This window comes from Ornithorhynchus anatinus, chromosome 16 (genome assembly GCF_004115215.2).
Source record: "Ornithorhynchus anatinus isolate Pmale09 chromosome 16, mOrnAna1.pri.v4, whole genome shotgun sequence".
Taxonomy (NCBI): Eukaryota; Metazoa; Chordata; class Mammalia; order Monotremata; family Ornithorhynchidae; genus Ornithorhynchus; species Ornithorhynchus anatinus.
Window position 1 is genome coordinate 9,655,736 of NC_041743.1, and position 27,435 is coordinate 9,683,170.

The window sequence follows — 27,435 nt, forward strand, 5'->3', positions numbered from 1 at the left end:
GAGGCAAGTAAATCCACACCCGCAGTCCTCCTCTGCTCCCACCCACCTATTTGCCCCCTGTGCTCTTGGACTTTTTTCTTCTCTCCCTCAGACTCTGTTGATTTCCTTTTTCTGATCGTCCTCCCCTTTCATATGAATATTTATTTTCATATTAAAAAGCATAAATATGAATAGCTTGTTGGGGTGAGTATTAGAATACAACATGATGGGAATTTTAAATGGAGGTGAAAGGAGAAGATATTATTCCTTGGGTTTAGGAATTATGGGGTCCTTTCTGTCAGAGCCCTTTTCCCACATTCCTAGAGCAGCAGCAGTTTGTGCTGGCAACTTTGGATAACAAGTGTGCTAGTCTGACATTGGTTTTTCCACATCCCCTGATTCTAGTCAGCCTGTGTGATGGCAGTCCACATTTGATTATTTGGGCTTCCCCCTCTTTCCCCACCAATCAGTTTTAAAATCTCCAGCTTTCCACCTGAAAAGCACTAGGAGAAGAGCAGAAACCAGAGAGAATCATTTTCCAGTTTTTGTCAGCAGGCAGCTGAATGGTGTTCTGTCTCCTCTTTTACAGAAAAACTCGCTGAGGCTCAGCGCAGATCCGCGACCCTTCAGAATGAGCTCCAGTCCTCATTGGATGCACAGAAAGAAACCACTGGTGTTACTACTCTGCGACAGCGCAGAAAGCCAGTCTTCCACCTTTCCCACGAGGAGCGCGTCCAACATAGGAACATCAGAGATCTAAAACTGGCCTTCAGCGAGTTCTACCTCAGTCTCATCTTGCTGCAAAACTATCAGGTAGAGTGTGACTTCTCCAAGGCGGGCTATAGTAATGTACTCTTGGTTCATTTCAAAAACAAGGTGAGAAATTCTTGCACAGATGCACTCTGGGCTCAGTGCTAGGGTTTGGACAAGTATGTCTGGACCCTTCTTGTTGCTCCTACTGCCCACATTTTGGGGATTCAACTCCCACTCTTTTAAGCTCCCTTGCAGCCCTTCATTTTCCCAGGGACTTTCCCTGTCAACTGGGAACTGCCTCTGTCCAGAGTTGGCCTCTGAAGAAGATGGGTCCTCAGTAGAAGGGCTGGCAGGCTCCTCCCATGCCAATTTTTGAGTGATTAACAATAGCAGTTAGCTGAGAATAAAGAAGGAAAGTGCTACTGATCTGCCCTGGCAACTACTGTGAATTCTTCCCACTATTCTCACTCACAGCTGTTTCTCAAGGGACTCCACCTTGAAGCAGAAATCTTGATTCACTACATAGCAAAAATTCCCTTTACAATCAAGAGCAGATTGGATACAAGAATCCTAAATATCCTTTAACCCTCCACTAAAAAAAAAAGAATCTTCCCATGAATTTATTTGTTAATATGCTTGTGATTGCCTCAATCTATAAATGAGAGTGCCAAGAAAGTAAGAAAACTAGATTATTATAGTGAATATGAGCAAAACACAATAGGACTAAACTCTTGGTGCATGTCTTGCTATGCAAAGCCAAATTTTAGAAGTTTTTTTCCAACAAAGCTTGGGAAGCATGGGATAGTTTTCATTTGTAATTGTTATTGGAATTAAATGGCTAAAGCTACAAAATGAGCAAAGACCAAGAGTGAACAAAAGAATGTGAAAGCCCTATTTTTCTCTGGTGTTATTTTGGAGGAAAATGAAATAGAGCTTAGATCTTGGATCTTTATATTTCGCCTTCATTGTGAAGGGTTTTAGAGGGTTAGAGCATTTAAACAAACAAATTTCTGTGTGCTGCATTTTCTTTATGGACAAGGGGAAGAGGAGTGACAGGATGGCCATTATGAGAAGTTCTCTATCCAAATGTGTATGGCAAAGTACTATGGACATTAGAGAACACAAAGAAGGTGAAGTTTGACAAAAACTGCTCAAATTAAATGAGGGTATCCTTTTCAAGTCTAAACTCCAGTTCCATTAAGCTTTCCTCTTAGGCTGAATTATCTATGCCTATCATCATTTTTGGCATTTTTCATTTAGGCTACCTATTTTTCCACATCCTCTAGAAACTGTCGTGACCAAAATTGGATGTAATTAATAAATTAAACTTTGTGAAAAATGTTTTTGACAGTGAAACTTATCTAATTTAATATGACATCATAGTTTTCTGAGTTTTTAGCCTGTGAAAATAAACTATGTTTGATAGACTCTCTGGTTGAGAATGACCTAGGCAGATTCTTCATCATCATCAGTGATAATTGCGCACTTAGTACAGTGCCTGGCACCTGGTAAGTGCTTAACAACCATGTGTACTAAGTGCCTAAGCAGTGTACTAAGTGCTTAGGAGAGTACAATACCATCGAGGTGGTAGTCACCTTCCCTGCCCACAACGAACATACATTTGGAGGAAGATTCTTGGTCCTGAAGTGCCAATGCCAAGGCTTGTGGAGGGAAAAAAAGAGATTATTTAGTGCTTTTGGTTTGCACAGCCCATTTTGAAATGTTGAAATGTATGTGATGGCTTTTATAACGCAGAACGCATTTCGGGTCAAAGTGACCACAGTGTAGAGCTGACGCTTTGCTGTAATGCCATAACCCACCAGGTGTTTACTTTGTTAGCTAGCTACAGTTCGAAATACCTAATGGGCTAGTCTGTCTCACAGAACTCTTAACATGGGCTTTCAACCAGAATTCTTCTCCACTACTGACATAGCTCTAGCAGACAGAGCCAGGCCTAGATTCCAAGTTTCCAGATTCCTAGAGCAGTGCTCTTTCCCCTGGATCTACAGCAAGGCAAATGTGTGTGTATAAACCATTTTTATCTTATAAGAGTTTAGCATTTCTCCATTTCCCTTATCTCCTTCTTGACTGTTTCTCCTTACCTATTGCATATTCTTGTGTCTTTGACATTTCATCTCTCTCTCATTGTTCTTTCACCAGCTCTTTTCACTCACTATGTCTCTCTCTTCTTCTCCCTTCTCTCACATTAGCCAGCTATTTTCAGTAAGCTTGCTGAGTCTGACCACCATGCGAGATTATTTTTATTATTTTTATAGTATTTGTTATATGCTAACTATGTGTCAAACACTGTTTAAGGCACTGAGGTAGATCAAGTTATTCAGGCCAGACACCACGCCTCTCCCACATGGGATTCACAGATTAAGTAGGAGGGAAGAACAGGAGTTGAATCCCCATTTTACAGATGAGCAAATGGAAGAACAGATAAGTGATTTGCCCAAGGTCACACAGCAGACAAGTGGTGGAGGCGGGATTAAAACCCAGGTCCTCTGCCTTCCAGGTCCGTGCTCTTTCCACTGCTCCATGCTGCGAGATGTTCTAGATGGTTCGTTGAACAGAAATCTTGGTTAGATAGCATAACCCCAGAAGGCTTTCCCCAACGTGCAACATCCAGACTAGAACTCGGGTTTCTTGAGGCTAGTGTAGTTCCTCTTTCTACTGGACAAAAGCAATAGCTTATAGTAGAAATGACTGTATTTACAAGATTCCCCGAACACTCAAAAGTAATTAAAAATTCTTTCTAAGCTTCCCTTAATATAATTGATGTTTCCAAAAGGACCAGTGTCAACCTCACCAAACAAGTAGGTGTTTTAAGTTACATAAAACAATTTAGTTTGTAGTGTTTAAAAAACTTTGTATTTGTCCTTATTGTCAATCATCATCATTTACCAATTATATTTATTGAGCATCCACTTGGCAGAGCTCTGTGCTCTGCGCTTGGGGTAACTTAAAAATTAGGAGTATCTTTGTTTCATTTGTAGCAATTCTGAGAACTAGTTGTCCTGTTATTTCCCTGATTGCAAAATCAATGTTAAGGCAGGATGCAAATTGATTTATACTCTGGCATTTATGGATGCCAAACTGTTAGTAAATCTAATTCCATGTACAGTTACAAAACCAGTACCAGGAAGAACTTTGTTAAACATCCAAACATAAAAAATTTGCATGATAGGCAGATTTATAAATCTTGGGAGATATAGAATATTGGGAGAAGCAACATGGCTCAGTGGAAAGAGCCCGGGCTTGGGACAGGGGTCTTGGGTTTGAACCCCGACTCCGCCACTTGCCAGCTCTGTAACTTTGGGCCAGTCACTTCACTTCTCTGTGCCTCAGTTACCTCATCTGTAAAATGGGGATTAAAACTGAGGCCCACTGGGACAACCTGATCACCTTGTATCCCCCCCAGTGCTTAGAACAGTGATTTGCACATAGTAAGTGCTTAACAAATGCCACCATTATTATTATAAATTAGATATTTATTTAAGGCCATATTTTCCAAAGTGTCGAGTGCTATAGGAGTGGACTTCCTGAGAGCCAGACTTGTGTGGAGTCAGAGAGAGTTGGTCAGAATTTGGGTGAAGAAAAGAGTATCAGAAAGTCAAAGGGAAGTGGCAAAAAAAGAGGTGCATCATGGCCTAGTGGAAAGAGCATGGGCCTGGGAGTCATAGGACCTGGGTTCTAATCCCAGCTCCACCACTTTTCTATTGTATGACCTTAGGCAAGTCACTTAACTTCTCAGTGCTTCAATTAGCTTGTCTGTAAAATGAGGATTAAAACTGTGAGCCTCATTTGGGACATGGACTGTGTCCAAACCAATTATCTTGTATCTACCCCACTGTTTAGTGCAGTACCTAGCATATAATAAGCACTTAACAATTGCCATTAAAAAAAAAATCTGGTCACTATGACTCATTGCCTCCAGCAGAGAACCATGCTGTGTAGTTTTCAGCCTGTCATTTCACTTGATTGTGTGTCAGCCTTTCTGTATTTGGCTTACACTGTAACAATGAAGGCGGTAAAGTTAACATTCCTAAAGTGCTATCAGCTTCAATGGAACCTGGTTGTAAGGACTTGCAAGGGAACAAAAATTAACCTTTCTATAGTCTGATGTAATCTAAAGAAGGAAATCACCTCAGTTGGGTAGCCAAATTATTTAATAAGCGATGTCTGGGGTGATTATCAGTGAAAATATGAGACTGACCATGTGGTTGGTGTATTGTGGGTAATTCTCTGGGGCTGGGCTAGGCATGACATTCTAACAGGGTTAAATATAGATGTGATAGTATAACCAGGTTTCAGTACCTCGACATGTTATTCTCAGGAAAAAATTTCACTTGATAAGATATGAGAAAATACAGCATGAAAGATCCACTTATAATTCATAATCACTTGAAAAACAAGTGTTGGTTCTTGTTGCCATCTTTCCTAATTAGGATACATGAGGCTTTTTTATTCTTAAATTCACTGTTCCTTCCCACTTCCCTGGCATTGAATTTGCAATGCTGAATTTTTGACATATCAAGCAATTGATCATTTTTATTGATGCATGGTGAATGATGTAAGCATGTGTGATGTATGTATGTATGGTGTGACTAGGTTGCTGATGACTTCACTGGCTAGTTCAGCAAATAGGGAAACTAATTTCTGAAGGAGAGAGCTTCTTTTCTAGCAAAATTACCCTTACTAGTGACAAATAATGGTTTGGTAAGTAGCTGCAGGTAAAATTGAGCCTCATTTTGGCTTTTATGGGAAAAAGATCCTCCTATCCTGGGGTGATATACTGAATTTTTCCAATAGACTATAATTAAAGCCTCATGGCAGCATTACTGTGGAATGTTAATGCATTGAATTTTCGCATCCATTTTCTATTCTCTTTCCACCTCCTGTACTCTCTTCCTTTTTGCAGTATGTTAGTCTGTTTATGATTCCAAATGGAGTCCGATGGGAAAAGTGGATTCTTTTGCCCTGAAATCCCCTTTGTTAAAATGTTAATATAACAACAAATTAATGAAATCCAAATCTGCTTTATCCATATAATTATTAGCTGTCTTCAGTGAAATGGCACTGCAGTTTTCACCACTCACCTCTTTGAATAGTTTTATGATGCCTCCTTGCTAAATTGCATACTTTATTATTTCTCAGCAGACTCTAATAGCCACTGTAATGAGCTGCACATCAAATTTCAATCCTTCCAAAAAACAAGGAGTAACTTACCGCAAACTGTGGTTGGTCATTCCTGTAGTTTTTTTTCCTCATTATTAGTAGGAGGAGGAGGAGAAGGAAGAGAAATAGTTATGGTATTAAGCAGTTACTGTGTGGCAGGCATTATACTAAGGCCAGGGATAGATACAAGATTAATCCATTCTTTTGAATTAAAGTTGGAAATTTTCAACAGAATCCTGCTACTCTTCCTCTTTTCGTTTCTTTAAAATTTGGATATAATGTGAATAGGAAGATTTAGAGAATGCATTGAAATGCAGTATCCTGGTTAGATAAATCTGCTCCTAGAAACAGCCTACAATGAATGGTAAGCTTGTGGAATTTGTTACCACAGGAAGTAGTGAAAGGCAAAATAGCAGCAACAGACAGAAGACCTGGTTCCTAATCCCAACTCTACCACTTGTCTGCTGTGTGACCTTGGGCAAATCACTTAACTTCTCTGGGCCTGTTACCTCATTTGTAAAATGGGGATTACTACTGTGGACCCAATGAAGGAGAGTCTGTGTCCCACCTGATTATCTTGTATCTACACCAGTTCCTAGCACATAATAAGCACTGAACAAATACTGTAAAAACTAAAGGAAATCTGTAAATATACAGAATCAGAAATAGGTTACAAGAGGAAAAAGTTAGGGATATTTGAGAAACAAGTAGAAGAATTAGGAGTTTAAGAAGGTTTTGTATAGATTCTTGATAGTAGTTCCACCTTTGATGATTATTAGACAAAAAAGTAAGGAATGTTTGAAAACATCACTAAACATGAGGATGGATGTCAAGAAGTATGTCTATCACAAACATCCTGCTACTTCTGTAAGAGACAGAGTGCTGGGCTGAGTGGATGACAGGTCTGGCCTAATAGGACCTTGCTTATGTTCTAGTAAGAAATAAATATCTTAGCAAATAAATTCAGGTCAAATCATTTTCTAAAATTTTTTTCTTAATATAAATAATATAAATGAATCTTAGAGAGAATTAGTGCCATATTTAGAGCTCAGTATTTGATAAAATTGCTGAGATGGGTAGGAAGAGTCCACTATTCAAAACTCAGCCCTCCTTTGTATTAACAGTGCAATTTTTCAAGGTCAAGAGGAGGGAATAAATTAATAATCAGACAGAGAAAGGAAGTCACAGGAATTCCTTTAAGTCTTCGTGTATACTAGAATTTTTAGCTGTATTAGTGGTATTTAAACGCTTACTATGTACAGACACTGTACTAAATACTTGGGAGAGTACAATACAACAGAGTTGGTAGACATGTTCCCTGCCTACAACAAGATTATAGTCTAGAGGCTGTAGAGTACCACTCAGTCAATTATTAATATTTATTGAGCACTTACTATGCACAGAGTGCTGTACTAAGCTTTTGGGTAAGCACAATACAACAGAATTAGCAGATACCTTCCCTTGCCCGACTATCATAAGCTGAGAAATAGAATGTGAATTTTACTCTCTTCTTCTTAGATGAGCTAAAAAAAAATGATTGTCTTCTCTCTCTTTCTAGAATTTAAATTTCACAGGGTTCCGAAAAATCCTGAAAAAGCATGATAAGATCCTCGAGACATCCCGAGGAGCAGATTGGCGAGTGGCCCATGTGGAGGTGGCACCGTTTTACACCTGCAAGAAAATCAACCAGCTCATCTCTGAAACTGAGGTACTTTGATTTTGCCTTTTTAATTTCCAAACCCAGTTCTTTCTGTTCCTTGATAAAATGGTTTGCCTCCTCCCTTTCCCTACTCTGCTAACTAGTGAGTCCTTGATTTCCATTTCTTTTCAGCTTTAACTACTTGGTGTTTTCTTCTGTGTTAATTTGCTCTGCCAGTTAACTTTTACTCAGAGAACGTCAAAAATTACTACATTTCTTAGAGATGCCTCATGATATTGTTTGTGTGACCCTTGCTGAGTAGGCTAAATTTCATGTAAAATTTATCTTATTTTTTTAGGCGGTGGTGACCAATGAACTTGAAGATGGAGACAGGCAAAAGGCAATGAAACGCTTACGTGTACCACCTCTCGGAGCAGCTCAGGTAACGGATTTATTCCAGGGTTCACCTTCTTTCAGATGAATGCCCTATCGGTGCACTGAATTTCCCCAGCAGACTTTTTATATGAATTCCATCTTTCATCTAAGTAGCAATAGAAGTAATAGTATTACATACTTATTGTGCTAGAAACACTTTTTTTATTGGTAATTGTTAAGCATTTACTTTGTGCCAGACCAGCAGCAGATATACACCAGCAGATCCTGTCTGTTCTACCTTCACAACATTGCTAAAATCTGCCCTTTACTCTCCATCCACACTGCTACCGTGCTGATCCAAGCACTTATCCTTTCTTGCCTTGACTACTGCACATGCTTCCTGACTGTCTTCCCGGTCTCCTGACTCTCCCCACTCCAATCCATACTTCACTCTGCTGCGCGAATTATTTATCAAGAAAAACGTTCAGTTCATGTCTCCTCATTCTTCAGGAACTTCCAATGACTGTCCATCCACCTCCGCATCAAACAGAAACTCCTTACTTTTGGTTCTAAAGTACTCAATCAACTTGTCCCATCCTATTTCACCTCGCTGATCACACTCACCAGCCCTCACACTCAATTCCTCTAGCGCCAGCTTATTTACTATGTCCCATTCTCGTCAAACTCACCGCCAACTCCTTTCCCACGTCCTCCCTCTAGTCTTGTACTCCCTCCCCATCCATATATGCCAGACCACCACTTTCTCCACCTTTAGAGTATTACTAAGGTCCCATCTCCTCCAAGAGGCCTTCCCCTATTAAGCCTTCTTTTCCCTGGCTCGCTCTCCCTTCTGCGTCATCTATGCATTTGGATCCATTGGATGCTTGATATTTGGCCCACTCCTGATCCCACAGCATTTATGTACATCTCTTTAAATTGTACATTATAAATTATTTATTCATATTAATGTCTGCCTCTCCCTCTAGACCGGGAGCTCATTCTGGATAGGGAATGTGTCTGCTAATTCTGTCGTACTCTCCCAAGCACACCATACAGCGTTCTGCACATAGAAAGTGCCCAATAAATATGATTAATTGATCTGCTGAAGCAGAAGCAGTGTGGCTTAGTGGAAAGAGTACAGGCCTGGGAGTCATGGCATCTGACTTCTAATCCTGGCTCTGCCACCTGCCTGCTGCATGACCATGGGCAAGTCACTTAACTTCTCTAGACCCCAGTTTCTTCAGGATTCAATGCCTGTCCTCCCCTCCTACTTAGTCGGTGAGCCTCACGTGGGACGGACTGGATCTGACTTGATTAGCGCTTGACACGTTGTAAGCGCTTACCCATTGCTACAATTATCATTACTATTCTGCAGTACCTATGCATTTGTTTACTCACAGCAACCCATAGTGCTTTTGTACATATCTTCATACCCTGTTACTTAATAGTTTACATAATGTGTATGAAAAGGAATATGGCCCAGTCGATAGAACACGGGCCTGATTGTGAGAAGGACCTGGCTTCTAACCTTGGCTCTGCCACTTGCTTGCTGTATGATGTTGGGCAAGTCACTTCACTTCTCTGTGCCTCAGATTGTAAAATTGTAAATGGAGATACCTGTTCTCCTTGCGCTGTACTACTCCCTCCTACTTAATATGAGACCCATGTGAGCCAGGGACTGTGCCCAACCTAATTAACTCATACCTACCCCAGAGCGTAAAACAGTCTTTGGCACGTAGTAAGCATGTTACAAAAACCATTAAAAATTTAAAAATTAATCTTAAACACATATTTCCTTTTCCATCTTCCTCTTATCTGTAAATTATTTTTGGGTCTATCACACCTAACAAATTGTGTATTCTTCCCAATTGTTGACAACAATGATCATTTTAGTGGTTCTCACCCTCAGCATGAATTTGAAGGTAGACTATTATGGTATCTGTTAAGCACATACTGTGTGTTCCAAGTGCTGGGGTAGATACTAGTTCAATATGTTGGAAATAGTTCCTTATCCCATCAGTCTAAGAAGGAAGGAAGCAGGAGAGAGTAAATCCCCTGGAAAAATGATGCCTCTCCCCAGAGGTGGTGGTTACACTTCTGGTTATGGAAATTAAAAAAAAAAAAGGTTATTAAAGGATTCAATGCCTCTTGGTAGGGAATGGAGAAAATATTTGATTCAAAACAAAAGCTTGTCAAATTCAATCTCCTGTCAATCTTGATTGGTGACTTTTTAGGACCCTTCACTACCCATATGATGATGTCATTGCCTAGCAAAAAAATGATAGCCCACTTCTCAGATTATTATTTTAATTAATCGTATTTATTGAGCACTTACTGTTTACGAAGCACTGTACTAGATGCTTGGCAAGGTATGGTATAACAGAGTTAGTAGATGGATTCCTTGCCCACAAAAAGCATACAGTCTAGATGGGGAGACCATCTTTAAAATTTTTAAAGAATCATGAATTTCTACTAAAGACTACCTGTGTCTCAAATATTACACAGATCAGAAATGGATGTTAGTCCAAGCCAAGTGGACTTGGCATCTTAAATTTCTTTTTTAATAAGAAATGAATAATTTCAGAGTTTATGCAAGGTAGTGCCTGGGGATAAAGCTCTTGACATTAATTTTGAACTTGACATTTGAAACTGTCCTGAGGCACCTAGCAACCAAGTTTCCATATTATGAGATTTTGGTTTGTGGATTTTTTAGAATTCAATTCAGTGTCTGACGAGGTAAGTCCTTTTTTAGATTTTTAAAGCCAGGCTTTCTTTGACCGGAAATATCACTGTTCTGTCCACAGCCTGCACCAGCATGGACTACTTTCCGGGTGGGCCTGTTCTGTGGAATATTCATTGTGCTGAACATTGCGCTTGTGCTTGCAGGTGAGAATCTCCAACTTTGAGTAGCTTCATCATTTTTTATTGCTCTAAACACCAGATAAGATGCAGTTCGCTAAACTGTCAGAAAGGAAACCCAACCCAGCTACCAGCTTATGGTTACATTCATTAATGACTGGACACTTTTCATTTTCTGTGCATTTATCTCTTTGAAACATAGCTTTTTTGCAGGTGAATTCTTTTCATTGTAAGCTTTAATAAAATTCAGCAATTTCTACATCCCAGAATTCATTTTTATCTTCTGGTTCAGTTTTGACCCTGAGGGTGTTTAGACAATGAAATTTCCCAAGAGCTTTTATCACATTCACAACTTATTCTGTACCCACTTTCCATTTGTAAGGTTCTTGGACTGAGTTCTTGTGCTAGTAGAATGTTAATTGTGTTCTCTCTTGCATTTGGAGTCAAGCTGTCAAAATTGAAGGGATAATGCGAACCTTGATTCTAAATTATTTTTAAATTATTTTTCCAGTTTTCGTTTTGAAATTTCAGTAATTTTAGTTCTGCCCAGTTTCCGCAGACCTAACCTAAGATGGTAGGGTTTTATCTCATTCTATCCTTTTAGTACGGATTAAGTGTATTTATTAAATATGTAGTGTAGGAACTCCTAGCTGGAGTCCTAGTCCTGGATTCCTAAAATAGATTAGCTGTTCTAGCTTGAAAAAATTAAATTCTTTATTCAGATGTGAAAATTGCATTTTTGATTTCCAACAAGAATATTTAAATCATGCATATGGAAACAGCTAAGAAAAAAAAATCAGTACCCTCCTATTGTGCTAGAGATCGGTCAAATATTTGGCCGAAAAGATGTTTGAATAATCAGGTCATCCTCCTGATGTTCCATCTGCCCTGCAGAATCTGATGATTGAGGACACAGCTTTTTGCCTTTCTTTAATGGATATGGAGTAGAACTGCTACTGTGTATATGTGTGGAGGCAGTATTTTAATACATATGTTTATGCATTTAGCTTTTTGCATTTGCATTTCTATAAGCTTGCTTATTTGAACTCTGTGAGATTGTGAGTATGCTGCATATGTGTATATATATCTTCCATTGTGTGTGGAAAAGGCACGTCTGTTGAGATTGGGAAATTAACACAAGAATAGTAATGAATGCCCAAGCATGATTCTCATCCTCCAACATTTGCATCAAAAATGATGTGTATAATTGGTGCTATTTCACAAGGGGACATGACCTGATTTTCACGGTTTCTCTAAAATTCACATGCTGACTTTTTTTTAAATGATAAAAATGAAATCTCCTTGGCAAGTGTGTAAATTAATTAGTTTTTATTGAATGACCCCTTTGGTAACCTACTCGGAATCTGTGCTATAGTGATTTGATACTTGTTCTAACATGGACTTTGAAGAGAAATTGCTAGACTTCAGTTTACTTGAATTTCAGAGACCGATATGTCATAGATGCAATCTTCCTCATGGAGAGGAAGATTGGGGCTAATACATGATACAGTATGACCCTGCTTCAGCATCGGAGAAGCCTGTTAGACATTTTGGTTATCTTAGTTATCTTGTGTCTCATTTTGCATTTCATCTTTTTTCTGTTTGTCTTCCAAGATTTACTTGAGGGAAACATTAATGCCCCCAAAAGCATATTTCATCCTACTGCAGGTGCCATCCTTATCATAGATGTTTTATTTTCAGAAAATATGGTCTGTGTGTTATATCCCCCCAGATCTATAAATATAACCGGTAATTGACAGGCTACAGAAATGCTAATAAATAGAAGTCTTCTCGGGGGTATGTCGTTCTTTTTTTGTTTTGTTTTAATGGTATTTGTAAAGCGCTTACTATGTGCCAGGCACTGTTCTAAGCACTGGGGTAAATACAAGTTATAACCAAGTTAAGCACAGTCCACATCCCACACTGGGCTCCCAGTATGAATCCCCATTTTACAGATGAGATAACTGATGCACAGAGATGTTAAAGTGACTTGCCTAAGGTCACACAGCAGACAAGTGGTGAAGTGCAGGATTAGAACCTAAGTCCTTCTGAACCCCAGGCCTGTGCTCTAACCACAAGACCACGCTGCTTCTCACTGTGTTTACTCTTTCACCCTTTCTTAACCCACAAAACTAATGTATTCCATTCTCTAGTCTGATATCCCACTATCTTTTAATATTCAATAGTATTTATTTATTGAGCGCTTACTATGTGCAGAGCACTGTACTAAGCGCTTGGGATGAACAAGTCGGCAACAGATAGAGACAGTCCCTGCCGTTTGACGGGCTTACAGTCTAATCGGGGGAGACGGACAGACAAGAACAGTGGGAATAAACAGCGTCAAGGGGAAGAACATCTCGTAAAAACAATGGCAACTAAATAGAATCAAGGCGATGTACAATTCATTAACAAAATAAATAGGGTAACGAAAATATATACAGTTGAGCAGACGAGTACAGTGCTGTGGGGATGGGAAGGGAGAGGTGGAGGAGCAGAGGGAAAAGGGGAAAATGAGGCTTTAGCTGCGGAGAGGTAAAGGGGGGATGGCAGAGGGAGTAGAGGGGGAAGAGGAGCTCAGTCTGGGAACGCCTCTTGGAGGAGGTGATTTTTAAGTAGGGTTTTGAAGAGGGAAAGAGAATCAGTTTGGCAGAGGTGAGGAGGGAGGGCGTTCCAGGACCGCGGGAGGACGTGACCCAGGGGTCGACGGCGGGATAGGCGAGACCGAGGGACGGTGAGGAGGTGGGCAGCAGAGGAGCGGAGCATGCGGGGTGGGCGGTAGAGAGAAGGGAGGAGAGGTAGGAAGGGGCAAGGTGATGGAGAGCCTTGAAGCCTAGAGTGAGGAGTTTTTGTTTGGAGCGGAGGTCGATAGGCAACCACTGGAGTTGTTTAAGAAGGGGAGTGACATGCCCAGATCGTTTCTGCCGGAAGATGAGTCTAAGTGCCCCAACTTTGGAGATTTAGTTAACAGGTATATTGTGCTTAGTAAGTATAGACATATATATTAATGTATCTCCCGCTACAGACTGTAAACTGGCTGTAGGCAAGGAATTGGTCTGTTATACTGTATTATACACAGTAAGCACTCTAATCCCGATTCCAGCACATGACTGCTGTATGACCTCAGGCAAGTCACTTTTCTGGGCCTCGGTTACCTGATCTGTAAAATGGGGATTAAGACTGTGAATCCCAAGAGGAACAGGGACTATGTCCAACCCAATTTGTCCGTATCCACCCCAGTGCAGAATCCAGTGCAAGTCAGTGATAAAGAAGCTACTGATTCTATTACAAACACCCTTCAATTAGCTGAAGTAATAGGGGGACAGAGATATCCAAATATTTGTGATCTCCATGGCTCATTGTAATCAACAGTGCCAACTTTCTCCTCTGTAGTTTTGGAGAACTGCTGCTCAAGTAATCAAAAGACGATAATGGGATTTTCATTCTCCTTCAATTTCTCCTTGTGAACCCAGCGCTTAGTACAGTGCTTGGCACATACTAAGCACTTAACAACTACCATAGTCATTATTCAGTACGATTGAGTGACTGATGGTGACACCTAAGCCATTAACGTAGATATAGCTAAGAAAAATTCATGTCACATTTCCAGATATTTTATTGGCAAATTAATATCAATTCAGCGAAGAATTGATTTCCAAATTCACCCAACCTGATGCATTCCTCTGAAAATTGTTGATCCTTATGAAGATTCCATGTTTTATATATCACCCTCCTCTTAATTCTTGAGAATTTTAAAGCTCCTGACTCTTGGGTCCAGAGCTCATCCGTCAGCATAGTCTCTCTCTAATGGTAAAGTGGGCTATGCTTCTGATAAAAGTTTTAAATGTTGAAAGCCATTTTGCTGATTATCAAAGCTTTTTTTCTGCTTTTTCAGCAGGGTGCCTGACTTTCACAATCTCAACTGCTTCTTAAAATTTCCACAAGAAGAAATCAAAGGAGACTGAAATTCCCATTATTGTCTTTTTGTTATTTGAGCAGCAGTTCTCCAAAACTATAGACTAGAGGAGAAAGTTGGTGTTATTGATTACAATGAGCCTCAGAGATCACAAATATTTGGATATCTCTGTCCTCATATTTCTTCAGCTAATTGAGAGATGTTTGTAATAGAATCAGTAGCTTCTTTATCACTGACTTGCTTTGGATTCTACTTTGGTTTAGAGTATCCACCCAGGCATTCCTGAAATGTTGTTTTGCTTTTGTAATATTATATTATATATTGGCATCTGAAACCACTGACACCAAACAAATGAGCCTGTCTAGAGAGTTGGGGTTGCAAGTCTGATCCCTAAAGTGGTGGCTGACGAGTCTGAGCCCTAACATTCCACTAATGCTTTCAATGTTATGCTTTATTTGTATATTTCAAACTCCATTTCTGCGTGGAGAAGACATCTTCACTCCGTGTCAGATGTTATTAGGCAGAACACATTTTTCTAGACATTCATTTGTCCAACCTTTCAAACTCACCTCTGACTCCCCAGAAATGCTAGTCTTGAGCAAATTCATATGCTGTGACCTCGCAGGTCCCTCACCTTTGTCACCTTGAACTGTTTCTTGAGTGGCATATCAAAGGCTCTATTTTTCCCCAGTTTTAACCCTTTTCCTTCTGCTCTTCCAAGATAGGATTGTGTAAGAATCTAATTTAATCAGCCAGATTTCTTGTCAATTCAGTGAATTAAAATACCTTATATACATTCAATTTTATTATCCATCAATTTTAGTAGCTGATTGAGAGAGGAGAACAAGAGGGAGAAAAGAAAAAGAAGCAGTTTAGTGATCCACACACATGATCAGCACCCCTAATTGCTTTCTAAATTGTAGTAATTGAATATTCTCATTTGAAATGTGGTGAAAGAACTTAGAAAATTTTTAAATAAGCTTCTGGCCAGATTTTCTAAAGGAAATATAACAGTCTGAGATGAACTATGGCACATTTTGTTTGGTTTACTCTACCATTTTTTTCATGAATCAACCAGTAGTTTTTATTAAACCATCAAGTGTGTTTGCAGAGTTCTGACCTGTGTTTGGGAGTGTATAATAAAAATAAAAAAAAAAATTAGGTGAATTACCTAATTAGGGTTAGGGTTACGGTACCTGCCCTCAATGAGTTGACAATCAAGTTGGAGAGGTGGACAGACCCATATTATTTACAAGTAGTGGGAGCAGAAGAATACAAAGAGAGCTGCCAATAGAAAGAGTATAGAAAGATCAATAGATGAATAAGCGAATAAATGAGAAGAGAATGTTAAGCAATATATAAATAAGAGCCAAAGGGTGGGCTGTTGAGATGATAGGATCTGGGGTGAGGAAAATTAATTCAGGATGTTTACTGGAGGAGATTGGATTTTAGATTCTCTTTGAAGATGGGGAAAGCTGTGGTCTGGGGAATTTGAAAGGGGAGGAAGTTCCAGGCAGGAGAAAGAAGGGGGAGGAAAGAGGGGGAGGCAGGGAAATTAAGTAAGATATGACAATCAGGTTAGTTTGGGAGGGACTAAGTTTGGGAGCTGGGGAGTAGGGGAGAGAGCAGATAGTAAAGGAGCCAGTTGATGGACATCCTCGAAACCAAGGACTAAATGTTTGTTTGGCAAAGAGAGAAATGGATGGCCAGTAGAGTTCTTCGAGGAGGAGATGTACGCCAAACAGTAGAAAATGATAAAGGCAAAAGTGAAGTATAAATTAATGAAGGGAGAGGTTGGATGCAGGAAGACCAGTAACGAGACTGAATCAATAGTGCATTGGGAGAGGAGAGCTTGAAATAGAGTGGTAATAATAATAAGAAGAAGAATTGTGGCATTGAGCACTTAATATGTGCCATGCACTGTACTAAGTGCTGGGGTGGATATAAGCAAATTGGGTTGGACACAGTCCCTGTACTACATGGGGCTCATAGTCTTAGTCCTCATTTATCAGATGAGGTAACTGAGGCACAGATAAGTCAAGAGACGTGCCCAAGGTCTCACAGCAGACAAGTGGCAGATGGGAATTAGAACCCAGGTCTTCTGACTCCCAGGCCCCTGCTCTCTCCACTAGGCCATCTTGGGTGGAGAGTATGGGATAGATTCAGGAAACACTGGGGAGGGAAAACTGGCAGGAGGTAGCAGCAGTCTAATCTGAGAATCAAAAGACAGTGAGTTGAAGATGACAACGAGGTTGTGAACTTCTGGGATGAGGAAAGAGGTGTCATTAACTGTGGTGGGAAAGTTAGGAGAAAGAGGGGGTTTGGAAGGGAAGAGGAAGAAAAGCAACCCTCAAGAGCAGCTTTCAAGAGTCTGTGAGGTTTCCTGTTTACAATTTCCAATTGTTAATTTCAATCAGGTGTCTGATTTAGGGCCCTGCAGTAATTCAGCATTTCAGAAGATCTTACTGTCTAGCGGTCCTTTCAGTTATCAACTAGAAGATAATGGTTTTGTGAATACACATGTACCCCTTGACTGGGTGACTTAACTTGAAAGTATAATTGTATCATGGGATACATTTTCCCATAGATTTACATGCAATTGGTTAGGGTCAGTTCCTGAACGCACCCCGACCTGACGGCTAAGAACTAGTAGGAAAGTAAAAATTGTACAGAAACTCCCTCCTGCTCCCTTGTCCTTCGTGACTTTCCTGCCTTTCTTTCCTGCCTTTTCCATTCTCTCCCAGCTAAAGCCCTTAGGGCAGAATGGAGGGAGGAGGCCGGAACTTCTGACCCCTACCAACCCACCCCCCTCCTTTTTCCTGAAGCTTCGGCCAGGGTAGCATGGTGGGGCTACATATGGAAAAGGGAGGGTAGAGGGATGTGAGACAGGCAGCTGTTCAGCAGCAGTTGTGGTGATTTAAAGTTAAAACAAACAACAGAATCACACTGGTGTGTGGTGGGTGGAGGGCATGCATGGAAACTAGGGGGGAGTGAGTTCGGGCCCAATGAGGGCCAGGGTAAGTGTGCCGGGAAAGTCAACGAACAGTGACAGGCATAAGCCTGGGGTGGTCATATAAATGGAGTGGCCAAAACCTGAACTTGGTGTGATCTATATTGTAGTTCCCTGACTATGTGGTTTGCAGCATGTTCCCAAATTTTCTTTGCCAGAGAGATAGTATCTAGAAGCAGAAAAAGTTCAGGTTGGTATTGTATTCCTAACAGATGAAATCAATATCTTTCAGGTACAGTTAAGATTCACAAAGAACAGTCAGTGTGGCCCCTAGTAAGAATCTACCGAGGCGGCTTTCTCCTGATTGAATTTCTTTTTCTCCTGGGCATCAACACCTATGGTTGGAGGCAGGCCGGTGTGAATCATGTGCTCATCTTTGAACTCAATCCCCGTAGCAATTTATCACATCAGCATCTTTTTGAGGTAAACAAAGCAAGATACACAACTTCTTTGTAATGCTTTATCTACTTCTAATTCTCTAAGGAAAAGCTACCTTTGGCTTGTAATGGAGTTTTCCCTTCAAAGTTGGCAATGTATGAAATGTAGTTCTAACTGGAAAAAATGACTTAGGCATATAACAAGCTTTCTTTTTCTGCCTTTCTCTCTCCTCCCCATCCTGTTTACTTCTCAGATTGCTGGATTCCTCGGGATTTTGTGGTGCCTGAGTCTGCTGGCATGCATATTTGCTCCATTTGGCATCCCCATACAGGTGTATCCACTTGCCATCTATGGATTTATGATTCTCTTCCTCATTAACCCCACCAAGACCCTTTACTACAAGTCTAGGTTTTGGCTACTCAAACTTTTGGTAAGTCTGCAAGCTGATGAACAGTTTGGCGTGGTATAGTGAATTTTAAGTGCTTCTGGAGAATATTGTGCATATACTTTTATAAATTTATGATGATCACTTCCCAAGTAAGAAGTTGAATATAACCTGTATTATAATGTATACTTAATATAGTCTTTTTAAAATAGCTGAGTAAAGATTGGCATTTTTGCAGGTTGTAGAGTCAGACTATGTACTTCATAAATATAAGTGTATGTGAAAGGTTAACTATGTATGGGCCACCCCAGCGCTTAGAGCCCTGCAGTAATTCAACATTTCAGAAGATCTTGGTACAGTGCTTGGCACGTAGTAACATATGCCATTATTATTATTATTATTATTATTATTATTATTATATACACATATAGCTATATCCCATAGAATGCACCTCTGTTATTTGTATGCAGGCGTTTTGTGTCTTAAGTGCATAGCAATCAATGCCATTCCCCAAGAAAAATAATGTATTCACTAGATTCCCAAATAGATCTTTTATGTGGTTCTCAGATTTTAAAATGGGTTTGACATTTGTTGCTATCCTTATGCATTGTGCCAGACTATTTGCCAGCAGTGTCAGTATGAACACATAAGGGAACTTAGCTATTTACATTGCCCAGCCTCCAGACACTCATACGTGCATCCTCCATCTCTTCTCCCTCTACTCCCACCCCACCCCGAGCAAGGAGCCTTGAGGGGAGAAGAAGCAGCATTGTTTCTGCTGCTATTGCTTCTCTTCTTGATGAGAGCCCAACATGGGCTGGGGGCAGTAGACGGTAAGAAGAAGAGCTTATGTCACTGCAACTCTCTCCCCAGACCTATCACCTCTGGCAGAAGCCCAGCAGGAGCAGGTAAGACTAGAAATTACAGCCACCAGTATGGCTGGTATACCTGGCCTCCAACTTTGAGCAACTGTGGCTTTGGACCTGACGGCAGTAGTCGAAGTCTGTGCTGACGCTCCACTCTATCGCTAGAGATCAATGTGTCTATCTCTTTCCAAATCCTAGTAGGGACATTTCCACTTATGTGGGTGTAAATATTCTGTGAAACTATATCATTTTCTTTGATGGTCTATATTTGGGTTTTAATGACCACCTTTATATAACTAACAAAAACAGAACTAGACTGAGGGAAGAACCTGGCCTGATATTTTAAAAATATTTTTCTTCTACACCTCGAGACATGCTCGTTCCTTATGGCTGCTCACTGAAAAGTATATCCACAACCACCTCTAATGATCAGCTAGCTTCATCATGGAAGAGGAGTGGGGAGAGCTGCATGTAATCATTTCTAAGATACAGTCAAAGGGGGCTTGTTACTTGAGAGTACTACATAAATTTACAAAATCATAAAAGTTAAATTGGGAGGAAAAAGCATCAGATTTAAAGTTATTTAGTGGGTGGACCAGACCTTTCACCTTGAAATATAAAGGATCTTGCATTACTGCCACTGGGGCAATTTTTGGATGCAGAGGAACCTACATTCACTCCATCCTGTAACTAATTATTGAAGGACCATGTCCTCCCCCTCCCCACAGTTTTCCTCCCCTTACACATCCCAACTATTACTCTTTCTTTCCTCCTTCCCTCTCTCTTTCTCTCAGTTTTTAGCAAAATAAACATTTGTTTAAAATTGTCAGTCACCCTAATGAATCTATTTGAGGAAGCTAAGCCTTGTATAACTTGTTCACTAGCAAAGCAGAAGCCACCTCATTCTCCCTTTTTGTTTTTTATTCAAAATTCTTGTTACAGAACTTATCCATATGTCTTAAAATATGATCATAATGAAGCCCCTCTCATGCTGTAAATTGCTTCTCCTTGGTTATAGAACTATTTTGGAAGTTCATACAGGTATAAGGATAATACCCAAGTTCTATGTAATTATGTTACTTTTTAATTCAGTCTCTTGAGGCAAATTATTTTGGAGCAGTGTTATTTCCAAAGTGAATACAATGTGCAGAATATATTCTGCCATACACGTGACCTGGATGCAGCAAGGAAACTCTTGCTAGACCAGGAAGCAACTGCAGTATTTGTTAAAATGAAGCTTGGTTAGTATAGTTAATAAAAGCAGGACATTGAAAGGCTAAGACATTGCCATTTTGGAAGCATCACAATGAAGGGATTCTAAACATTAGAGTCCATTAGGTAGTAAATGAGCATTTGCCCCATGGGTCCCCCTTTCCTGACATAATAAGCTGTAATTCATTCAAACCAAATAACCTGAACAGTTTATTAGCAGTCAGATTATACATTTTGTCTGACGTTAAGCAGTACAACAGCTGTGTGTGTGTGCTAATAGATCTGGGATTTTATTGGAATAATGGGAATGATGGTGAAAAACAGAGGTTATACAGCAATGAAATTACTGGACCTAACAAAGCTGTTAAACCTCAGGAATATCTTATAGAGTCAATAATATAGTGATAATTGCAGACAACAGAAGTGATTTTGTTGGCTGCCTTTTAGAAGGGAAGCCTATGACCTATTTTAATTGAAAAATATAGTTTGTTAATTTGTCCTATGGCCCCATTTTGGGGGAAGCCTTGAAGGAAAAGGTCACCCTTTTTATGTAGCCATTCTAATATAAACCTGTCTAATATAGACACACTTTATATTCCAAAGCATTTCTTTTCCCCTCCATTTGTGGTAGGCTAAAATGCAAGACACAGAAATGTAACTCTAAGTAAAAACCATTGATTGATAAAATGATTATGGAAGTGCCTATGCTACCTTTTGTCTCCTCTTCCCACTTGCTCCCCCCCCCACCCACTTCAGAGTCAATTTGAATCCAGATGTGTATCTTTTCATATAGCATAATGCACTTTTAAGGAAAGGTAGACCCTGCTGAAGTGAACTGAAATTACCTGCACGTAAAGCTTTTCCCCTTAATTTGTTTATTTTGTTCTGGCTTACACTGTCTCATTTAAACTCTGGTCTTGTAAGAAAAATGATAATGTAAAATTCATTTGAAAAAATGCAGATTTAGGATTTGTATGCAGTAGAGCTAAGGTTCCATAAATCGTCGGCATCCTGTAAGCTACAAATTACTTTCTAGTTGAAGCTCAGTTCTGTACATTCTTTTCACAATTGAATGACATTAGATTTGAACCACAGGAATAGATCAAAGTAATGTTTCCAATGGACAGTTAGAGCTTTAAGTAATTCTAGGTAGTGATACTGATCAAAATGCAATATGTGAACTTTGTAAGATTAGAAATAGTGCAGTTCTTTTCAAAGGAGAATCTCACTAAGCCTCCCCCTAGCCTTTCCACACAAATTTAGAATTTAGGATTTGGAGAGACAGCGGCTAATGTGTTACACACCCAGGGGCAGGGAATTAGAAGCAGCAGTAGCAGTGCATCTCTTAGTATTTTTTGATCAGTAATGACCCTGCCCACTAGTATTCAGTTAACATATAGCCAGTTCTAACGAGATGTCCGAAACAAGCTTGTTTAGTGGTGCTGGGTGGTATTAGAGAGGAAACCCAGGAAAATGATAATGTAAATCAGAGAACCATGGCCAGAGGAAGAAAGTAAAGGAATTAGATGTTGTATTCTCACCCAAAAGGAGAATCCTGGGATGTCTGAGGTCAATTTGGCCTCTTAAAAGAAGCCAAGAGAAAATCAGAACTCTTCTGTGTTTTAGAAAAAGAGAAGACACATCTAGAGAAAGAGTCTAATAAAATGGCGTGTGAACCGATTTCATATCCTTCTGAGTCAAGAAATTTAAAAATGTATTATTTTCTTATCAAAGTTCATTAAAAAATTTTTGCAGGCATCTGGGTGAAGCATTATATATTCCAAGTTAACTCAAAAGTGTTATCCCCCTCCCTCATTGCTTTTATCCTAATATATTAATATTTTTCATGTTTCCATGTTTGTTTTTTCTCCTCCCAGTTTCGGGTGTTCACAGCCCCTTTCCATAAGGTAGGCTTTGCTGATTTCTGGCTGGCCGATCAGCTGAACAGCCTGGCAATGATACTTATGGACCTGGAATATATGATCTGCTTCTACAGCTTTGAGCTCAAATGGGATGATGATAAGGGGCTGTTGCCAGAAAAAATGGGAGGTAGGGTGAGAGCATGTATCCACACTTAATCCAAGAAATATTGGGAATGAAAACTGAGAACTCTAATGTGAGAATAATGTATCTAGTTATATGAAAAATGTATCTTTAACACTTTTAGCATACTTCCTTTTTGGCAGCCTTCATCTGGAACAATATGATTTCATTTTATTATCATTTGCCAATCATTTCATACTGTTAAAAAAAGGCTTTTCCTAGTATACATTAGTGATTACTTTGTAATTGGTAGATAACCAAACAATCACTTGTCATTCCCATATTGCTTTCTAATGGTATATTGATGAGGAATACTGTAAAGATGAGACCTGGTCATAAAGTCCTTTAGAGGCTTATAGAGATTAGAGTCAGAGGAGTATTTTGCTCAAATGTTAGTAGGTGTTTCTAATTCTTGCCCCACCACCTAGCTTGTGATAAAGTTCTTGCCCAGCCACTGAAGGATATTTCCAGTATCGTAAACTTTTAATTTGAGTGTGCTGTTTTTCTTCTCCCTCATGGGTACCGTGAGAACCAACACTGCCATTTCTTCATTGAGTTCTATTTAGGTTTACACAAACGTTTATTTGGGTTAGGCTGAGCACCCCTAAACATGCAACACATCGTGTTGACACAAAGTAAAATAGTTTGGGCCTCTGTTAGACTTCTCATTTCTTGCCAAGTATGCTGGCTGTGTTGGCATGTGACTTCTTTTGGATTAGGAGAGGTAACATCTACTCACTAGTGATGACCAATTGGCAGCCAAGAAGCCTCTGGTAGCAAGACACCTGGGTGATGAGGCCAGCTGGTTCCTCCTCTGATCAACAGATGCCCTTCGCTGCCAGATTCACCCTAAGTTTGGCCCCAGAGGAGAGTTTTGGGCAGATGGAACAGCAGGGTAAACTAGAGGAAAACCAATGTACTCTCCCTCATTGTGTTCTCATAAATCAATGAACAGTCACCAGAAATTTGCCCATCTCATACGGCTATGGTAAGAAGCCGTAGGGCAAGGTACGTGTTCCACTTTTGTAGTCCTGGTGTTGACAGTAGTGGTCTCGGGACTGTTAAGCTTTGCTGAGAACAAGAAGTATTTGGACACATTGCCCCATTGTTTGCTTAGCTTTAGGAAACTGCATTTCCTGGTTCCAAGAAGTGAATGAAAAACAAAACAATGTAAGAATGAGACAGTGTGGGCTGTTAAAATTGAATTTTTCAATAAAACCTGTGGTGTGTTTTTTTCCTTTGACCTCTCCTTCATAGGACCTGACATCTGCAACAAATACTCCTACGGAGTGCGAGCCGTTGTCCAGTGCATCCCTGCTTGGCTGCGGTTCATCCAGTGCCTGCGCCGCTACCGAGACACCAAAAGGGCCTTTCCCCACCTGGTCAATGCCGGCAAATATTCCACAACTTTCTTTATGGTGACATTTGCCGCCCTTTACAGTACTCACAAAGGTATTCAAAGAGAGAGTGCAGAGAGCCTTTCAAGACTCTAATCTTTAATCTTATGGTGTATTATTAACCCTGGTAGTTGAGTGGATTTTTCTGTGTTGAAACTTAAGGAATAGTTTTGGGGTGGTGTGCAGGCATGCAGTTCTAATTCAACCAGGTTGCTATACCTTCTACAAATCTTTTATTTCAAATTAGGGTTAAATCTTTCAAAAACAAAACTTTTTAAAAATATTTCATTGTGGATTTTTTAACATTTTCACTGCCAAGATGGACTTAAATAGATTTATGAATCCATCTTAATTTTGCCCCATCAGTTTAAGTCTTTAGTGTTCTTTTGTCAACAGGTCTCCTGGAGTGGTTATAGTATTGAAATGTATATTTGATATCGGGAGATTTAGTCACTTTTAAATGTGGTATAAACTATTTTTCACCCTGAAGGGAATTTCCCTTCTCCCCAGTCCTTGAGTAACTTATTCCCCCAGGTTCAATTTTGCTTATATCTTGCATGAATATCATCATTCTTACTCCACTATATGGTCCTCATCTCACAGCCCAAATGAGGGCATTTTTACTTTTGGATTAGCTCTGGAGTCTTCAACAATTCTCTCAGATAGCTCAACATGTCCAAAACTGAACTTACTTTTTCTCCCAAATCCTTTCTCCCACTTTCCTATCAGAGTTGATAATACCACCACCCTTCCTGCCTCATCAGCCTATTATCTTATCATCTTTCTTTCCTCTCTTTATTTAGAGCCCTATGTTCAGTCTGCAACTAAATCCCTTCAGCTCTTCCCCAGCAACATTTCCAGAATCGACCCCTTCTTTTCTATCCAAACTGCCACCATACAGGTTCGAGTACTTGTTTTATCCTGACTTGACCCTGCATCAGCCTCCTCACAGAGCTCCTTCCCTTCACTGACTCTTTCCCTCTCCAGGGTCACATAGCACTCTGATGCCTCCTACATATAACTTATTTTATTGGCTACCCTGCCAAAGTGTAAGATCCTTGAGGGCAGGGATCATGCCTACTATTTTACTCTGCCAAGCGTTTAGTACAGTGCTGTGAATGGAGCAACTGCTCAGTAAACATTATTGATTCATTTAGCCATTAGCCAGGAAGAGTAAAATTTCCAAAGAAGTGTTTGCCATGCAAAGGTTGTTTCTTTGTGAATCATAAAAGGTATAACTAAAATAAAACCCAAAATTAACCCTGATTTTCATCCCTAATTTTTCAATAATCTAAATTACTTCCACATTACATTTTTTTTGCCCAAAAAACTATAACGTACAAATTTGTAATTAAGGTTACTCAATCTAGTCCCCATTTTTAAACAAAGGAAAACACTTGGGTGTTACTCCAAAGAGTGTGCTCATTTTTTGAGAAGTGTTCTCATTTTTCAAGAATATGATGTGGATTCTCTCCACTAACTTGGTTTACCAGTTTCTTCTCTAGATTCCCTTGTTCATTTTTACAAGGGTAGAAAAGAAAGGTAAAATTGCTAGAGAATTTCCCCACTGGCAATCATGTATATTTTTATCTCCAAGTAGTGGGGGATTGTTTCCAGCCCATTTAACTGCAAATTGAACTCTCTGGTCCCTCTAGTTTTCTATCTCCGTGGAAACCATGATTATTATTTGAATCTCTTGTAAAGTGAAAAAGCTTTTAGCTCCGGAGCCTTATGCAGTCACAATAGCTTCTTTTTTTTTTTTAACTTTTTCCTACCTACTGTCAATCAGAAAGCTCTTTACCTTTCACTCTAATGCATACCTGCTTTGTCTACAGAAATTAAGAACAGCGCACACCTTTTATGACAATTCTTCTTCAGGTTGGAAAGGAGTGTTTGCTAAATCTGGCAAATAGAAAATAACTTTAAATTGACTTTGTGAGGTTTTTTAAGCAGGTATCTGGATATTAGGAGAGTCAGTTGATGCTACCAAATTGCTGTTACTCAGAGCCTCTGATGTTTCACACTGGGCAACCTTGCCATTGAGGCAGAAGTCTGCATCAGCTGGGTATGGAATACATTGATTTACTTCCAGCTGAAGGTTTGACTTTCACTGATATTCAAGAGGGTAGCTATTAATTTTGGCACAAGTGAATACTAAACAAATATTAAACACCACCATGTTTGCCAAGTACTTCAGTGAGAAAAGAATGTTTTCCAAATGCCATTATCTTTATTTTTGGTTTGAGAATACTGAACTGCAAATAATATGAAGTCCTGTAATGTCTGAATCCAAAAAGGATAATAGCTGCTTTTCCAGCTATTCCCCTTGGCTGTTTATAAAAATTATATTTCCTCCCCGGCAAATTCCTTAAAATTCCAATCCTACAACAAGGTGACCCAAATAATCCGCTTGATGATATGAACATATCATCTAATGGTATCCATGCTGACTCTTTTGGCAGTTGACAGGATTTGAAATGAAAGGAATGCATAGGCTCAAGTATTTAGAGCAGACTACTCCTAAATGGAGTCAGGAGGCCACTGGGTACACAGGCAGAGACAGTTTGAGCATATACCTTGTACATTTGGTGGCATGTGACATAAATGAAAGAACAAGGTTTTGAAGCTGTTACACCTCTTCTTTGGGCTTGTTGTGGTTTTCGTGGGGAAATTCTCAGGACCAGAAGATGTTGGAATCAGAGAAAGTTAAGAAGTAGGAAAGAATGTTTGTTTTGTAAAGGAAGTAGATGGCTGACTGTAGAGTGAATGAGTAGTTGATTGATGTATGGTATTTATTAAACATGTTTTATGTACTGAGGATTGTGCTCAGCTATGGAATTAATAGAAATAAGCAAACAGTTCAGTCATATTCCCTGCCCCTCAAGGGAATTATAATCTAAAAGTGCTGGTCGGGGGATTGGGGTGGAGAACACACATAAGAAAAGGAGAGGTTGTAAGTAGGTAAGAAATACTGAATTGAGGAAAAAAATACAAGAGAACAGTTCTTGGAGTAGAGTGCCTTAGGAACTGCACTGCTCCTCCAAGCCACAACCGTAGTTTCTGAATGGCTCAACCTTCCCAGTGTTTTAGCAGTTGGGAAGGCAGGCTGCAAGACATATAGATAGAAACGTTGAAAGAGAAGTGAGTCCCCATAATTTAGAATCAGAGAAGGTGCTTGCAAGAAAAACCTGGACAGCACTTTGCTTAGGGGAAGGTGGTTGTGTGCTGTCAGTCTTAATTTTGGACTCTCCAGCTTTACCTCTTTTGGTCATTGACTTGAGAGTCTTTTATAATACTATTTTATACCTAAATGTGAATGCCCAGGGCATGGTTCCTGTCCAGAGCTAAATTGATAGTTACCTTTTTTTGCGCCAAGATCTATTCAAGTTAGAGAAAAGCCCACAAGAATCCCAGTGGTTCAGAGATGCTTAGTTGCTCTTGGTGA

General features: G+C 39.8%; 1 protein-coding gene across 3 annotated transcripts in view; it reads left to right on the forward strand.

The window, feature by feature from the left end:
- Nucleotides 1-27,435, forward strand: part of XPR1 (xenotropic and polytropic retrovirus receptor 1) — a 192,670-nt gene that overhangs the window by 145,115 nt on the left and 20,120 nt on the right. For all 3 annotated transcript variants that reach the window (XM_007668955.2, XM_029081248.1, XM_029081249.1), the window contains 8 exons: nt 569-792; nt 7,472-7,621; nt 7,911-7,994; nt 10,732-10,813; nt 17,942-18,132; nt 18,341-18,517; nt 22,428-22,599; nt 23,851-24,045. In XM_007668955.2, the coding sequence (XP_007667145.1) occupies nt 569-792; nt 7,472-7,621; nt 7,911-7,994; nt 10,732-10,813; nt 17,942-18,132; nt 18,341-18,517; nt 22,428-22,599; nt 23,851-24,045 (1,275 nt within the window). The remainder of the gene's footprint in view (nt 1-568; nt 793-7,471; nt 7,622-7,910; nt 7,995-10,731; nt 10,814-17,941; nt 18,133-18,340; nt 18,518-22,427; nt 22,600-23,850; nt 24,046-27,435) is intronic.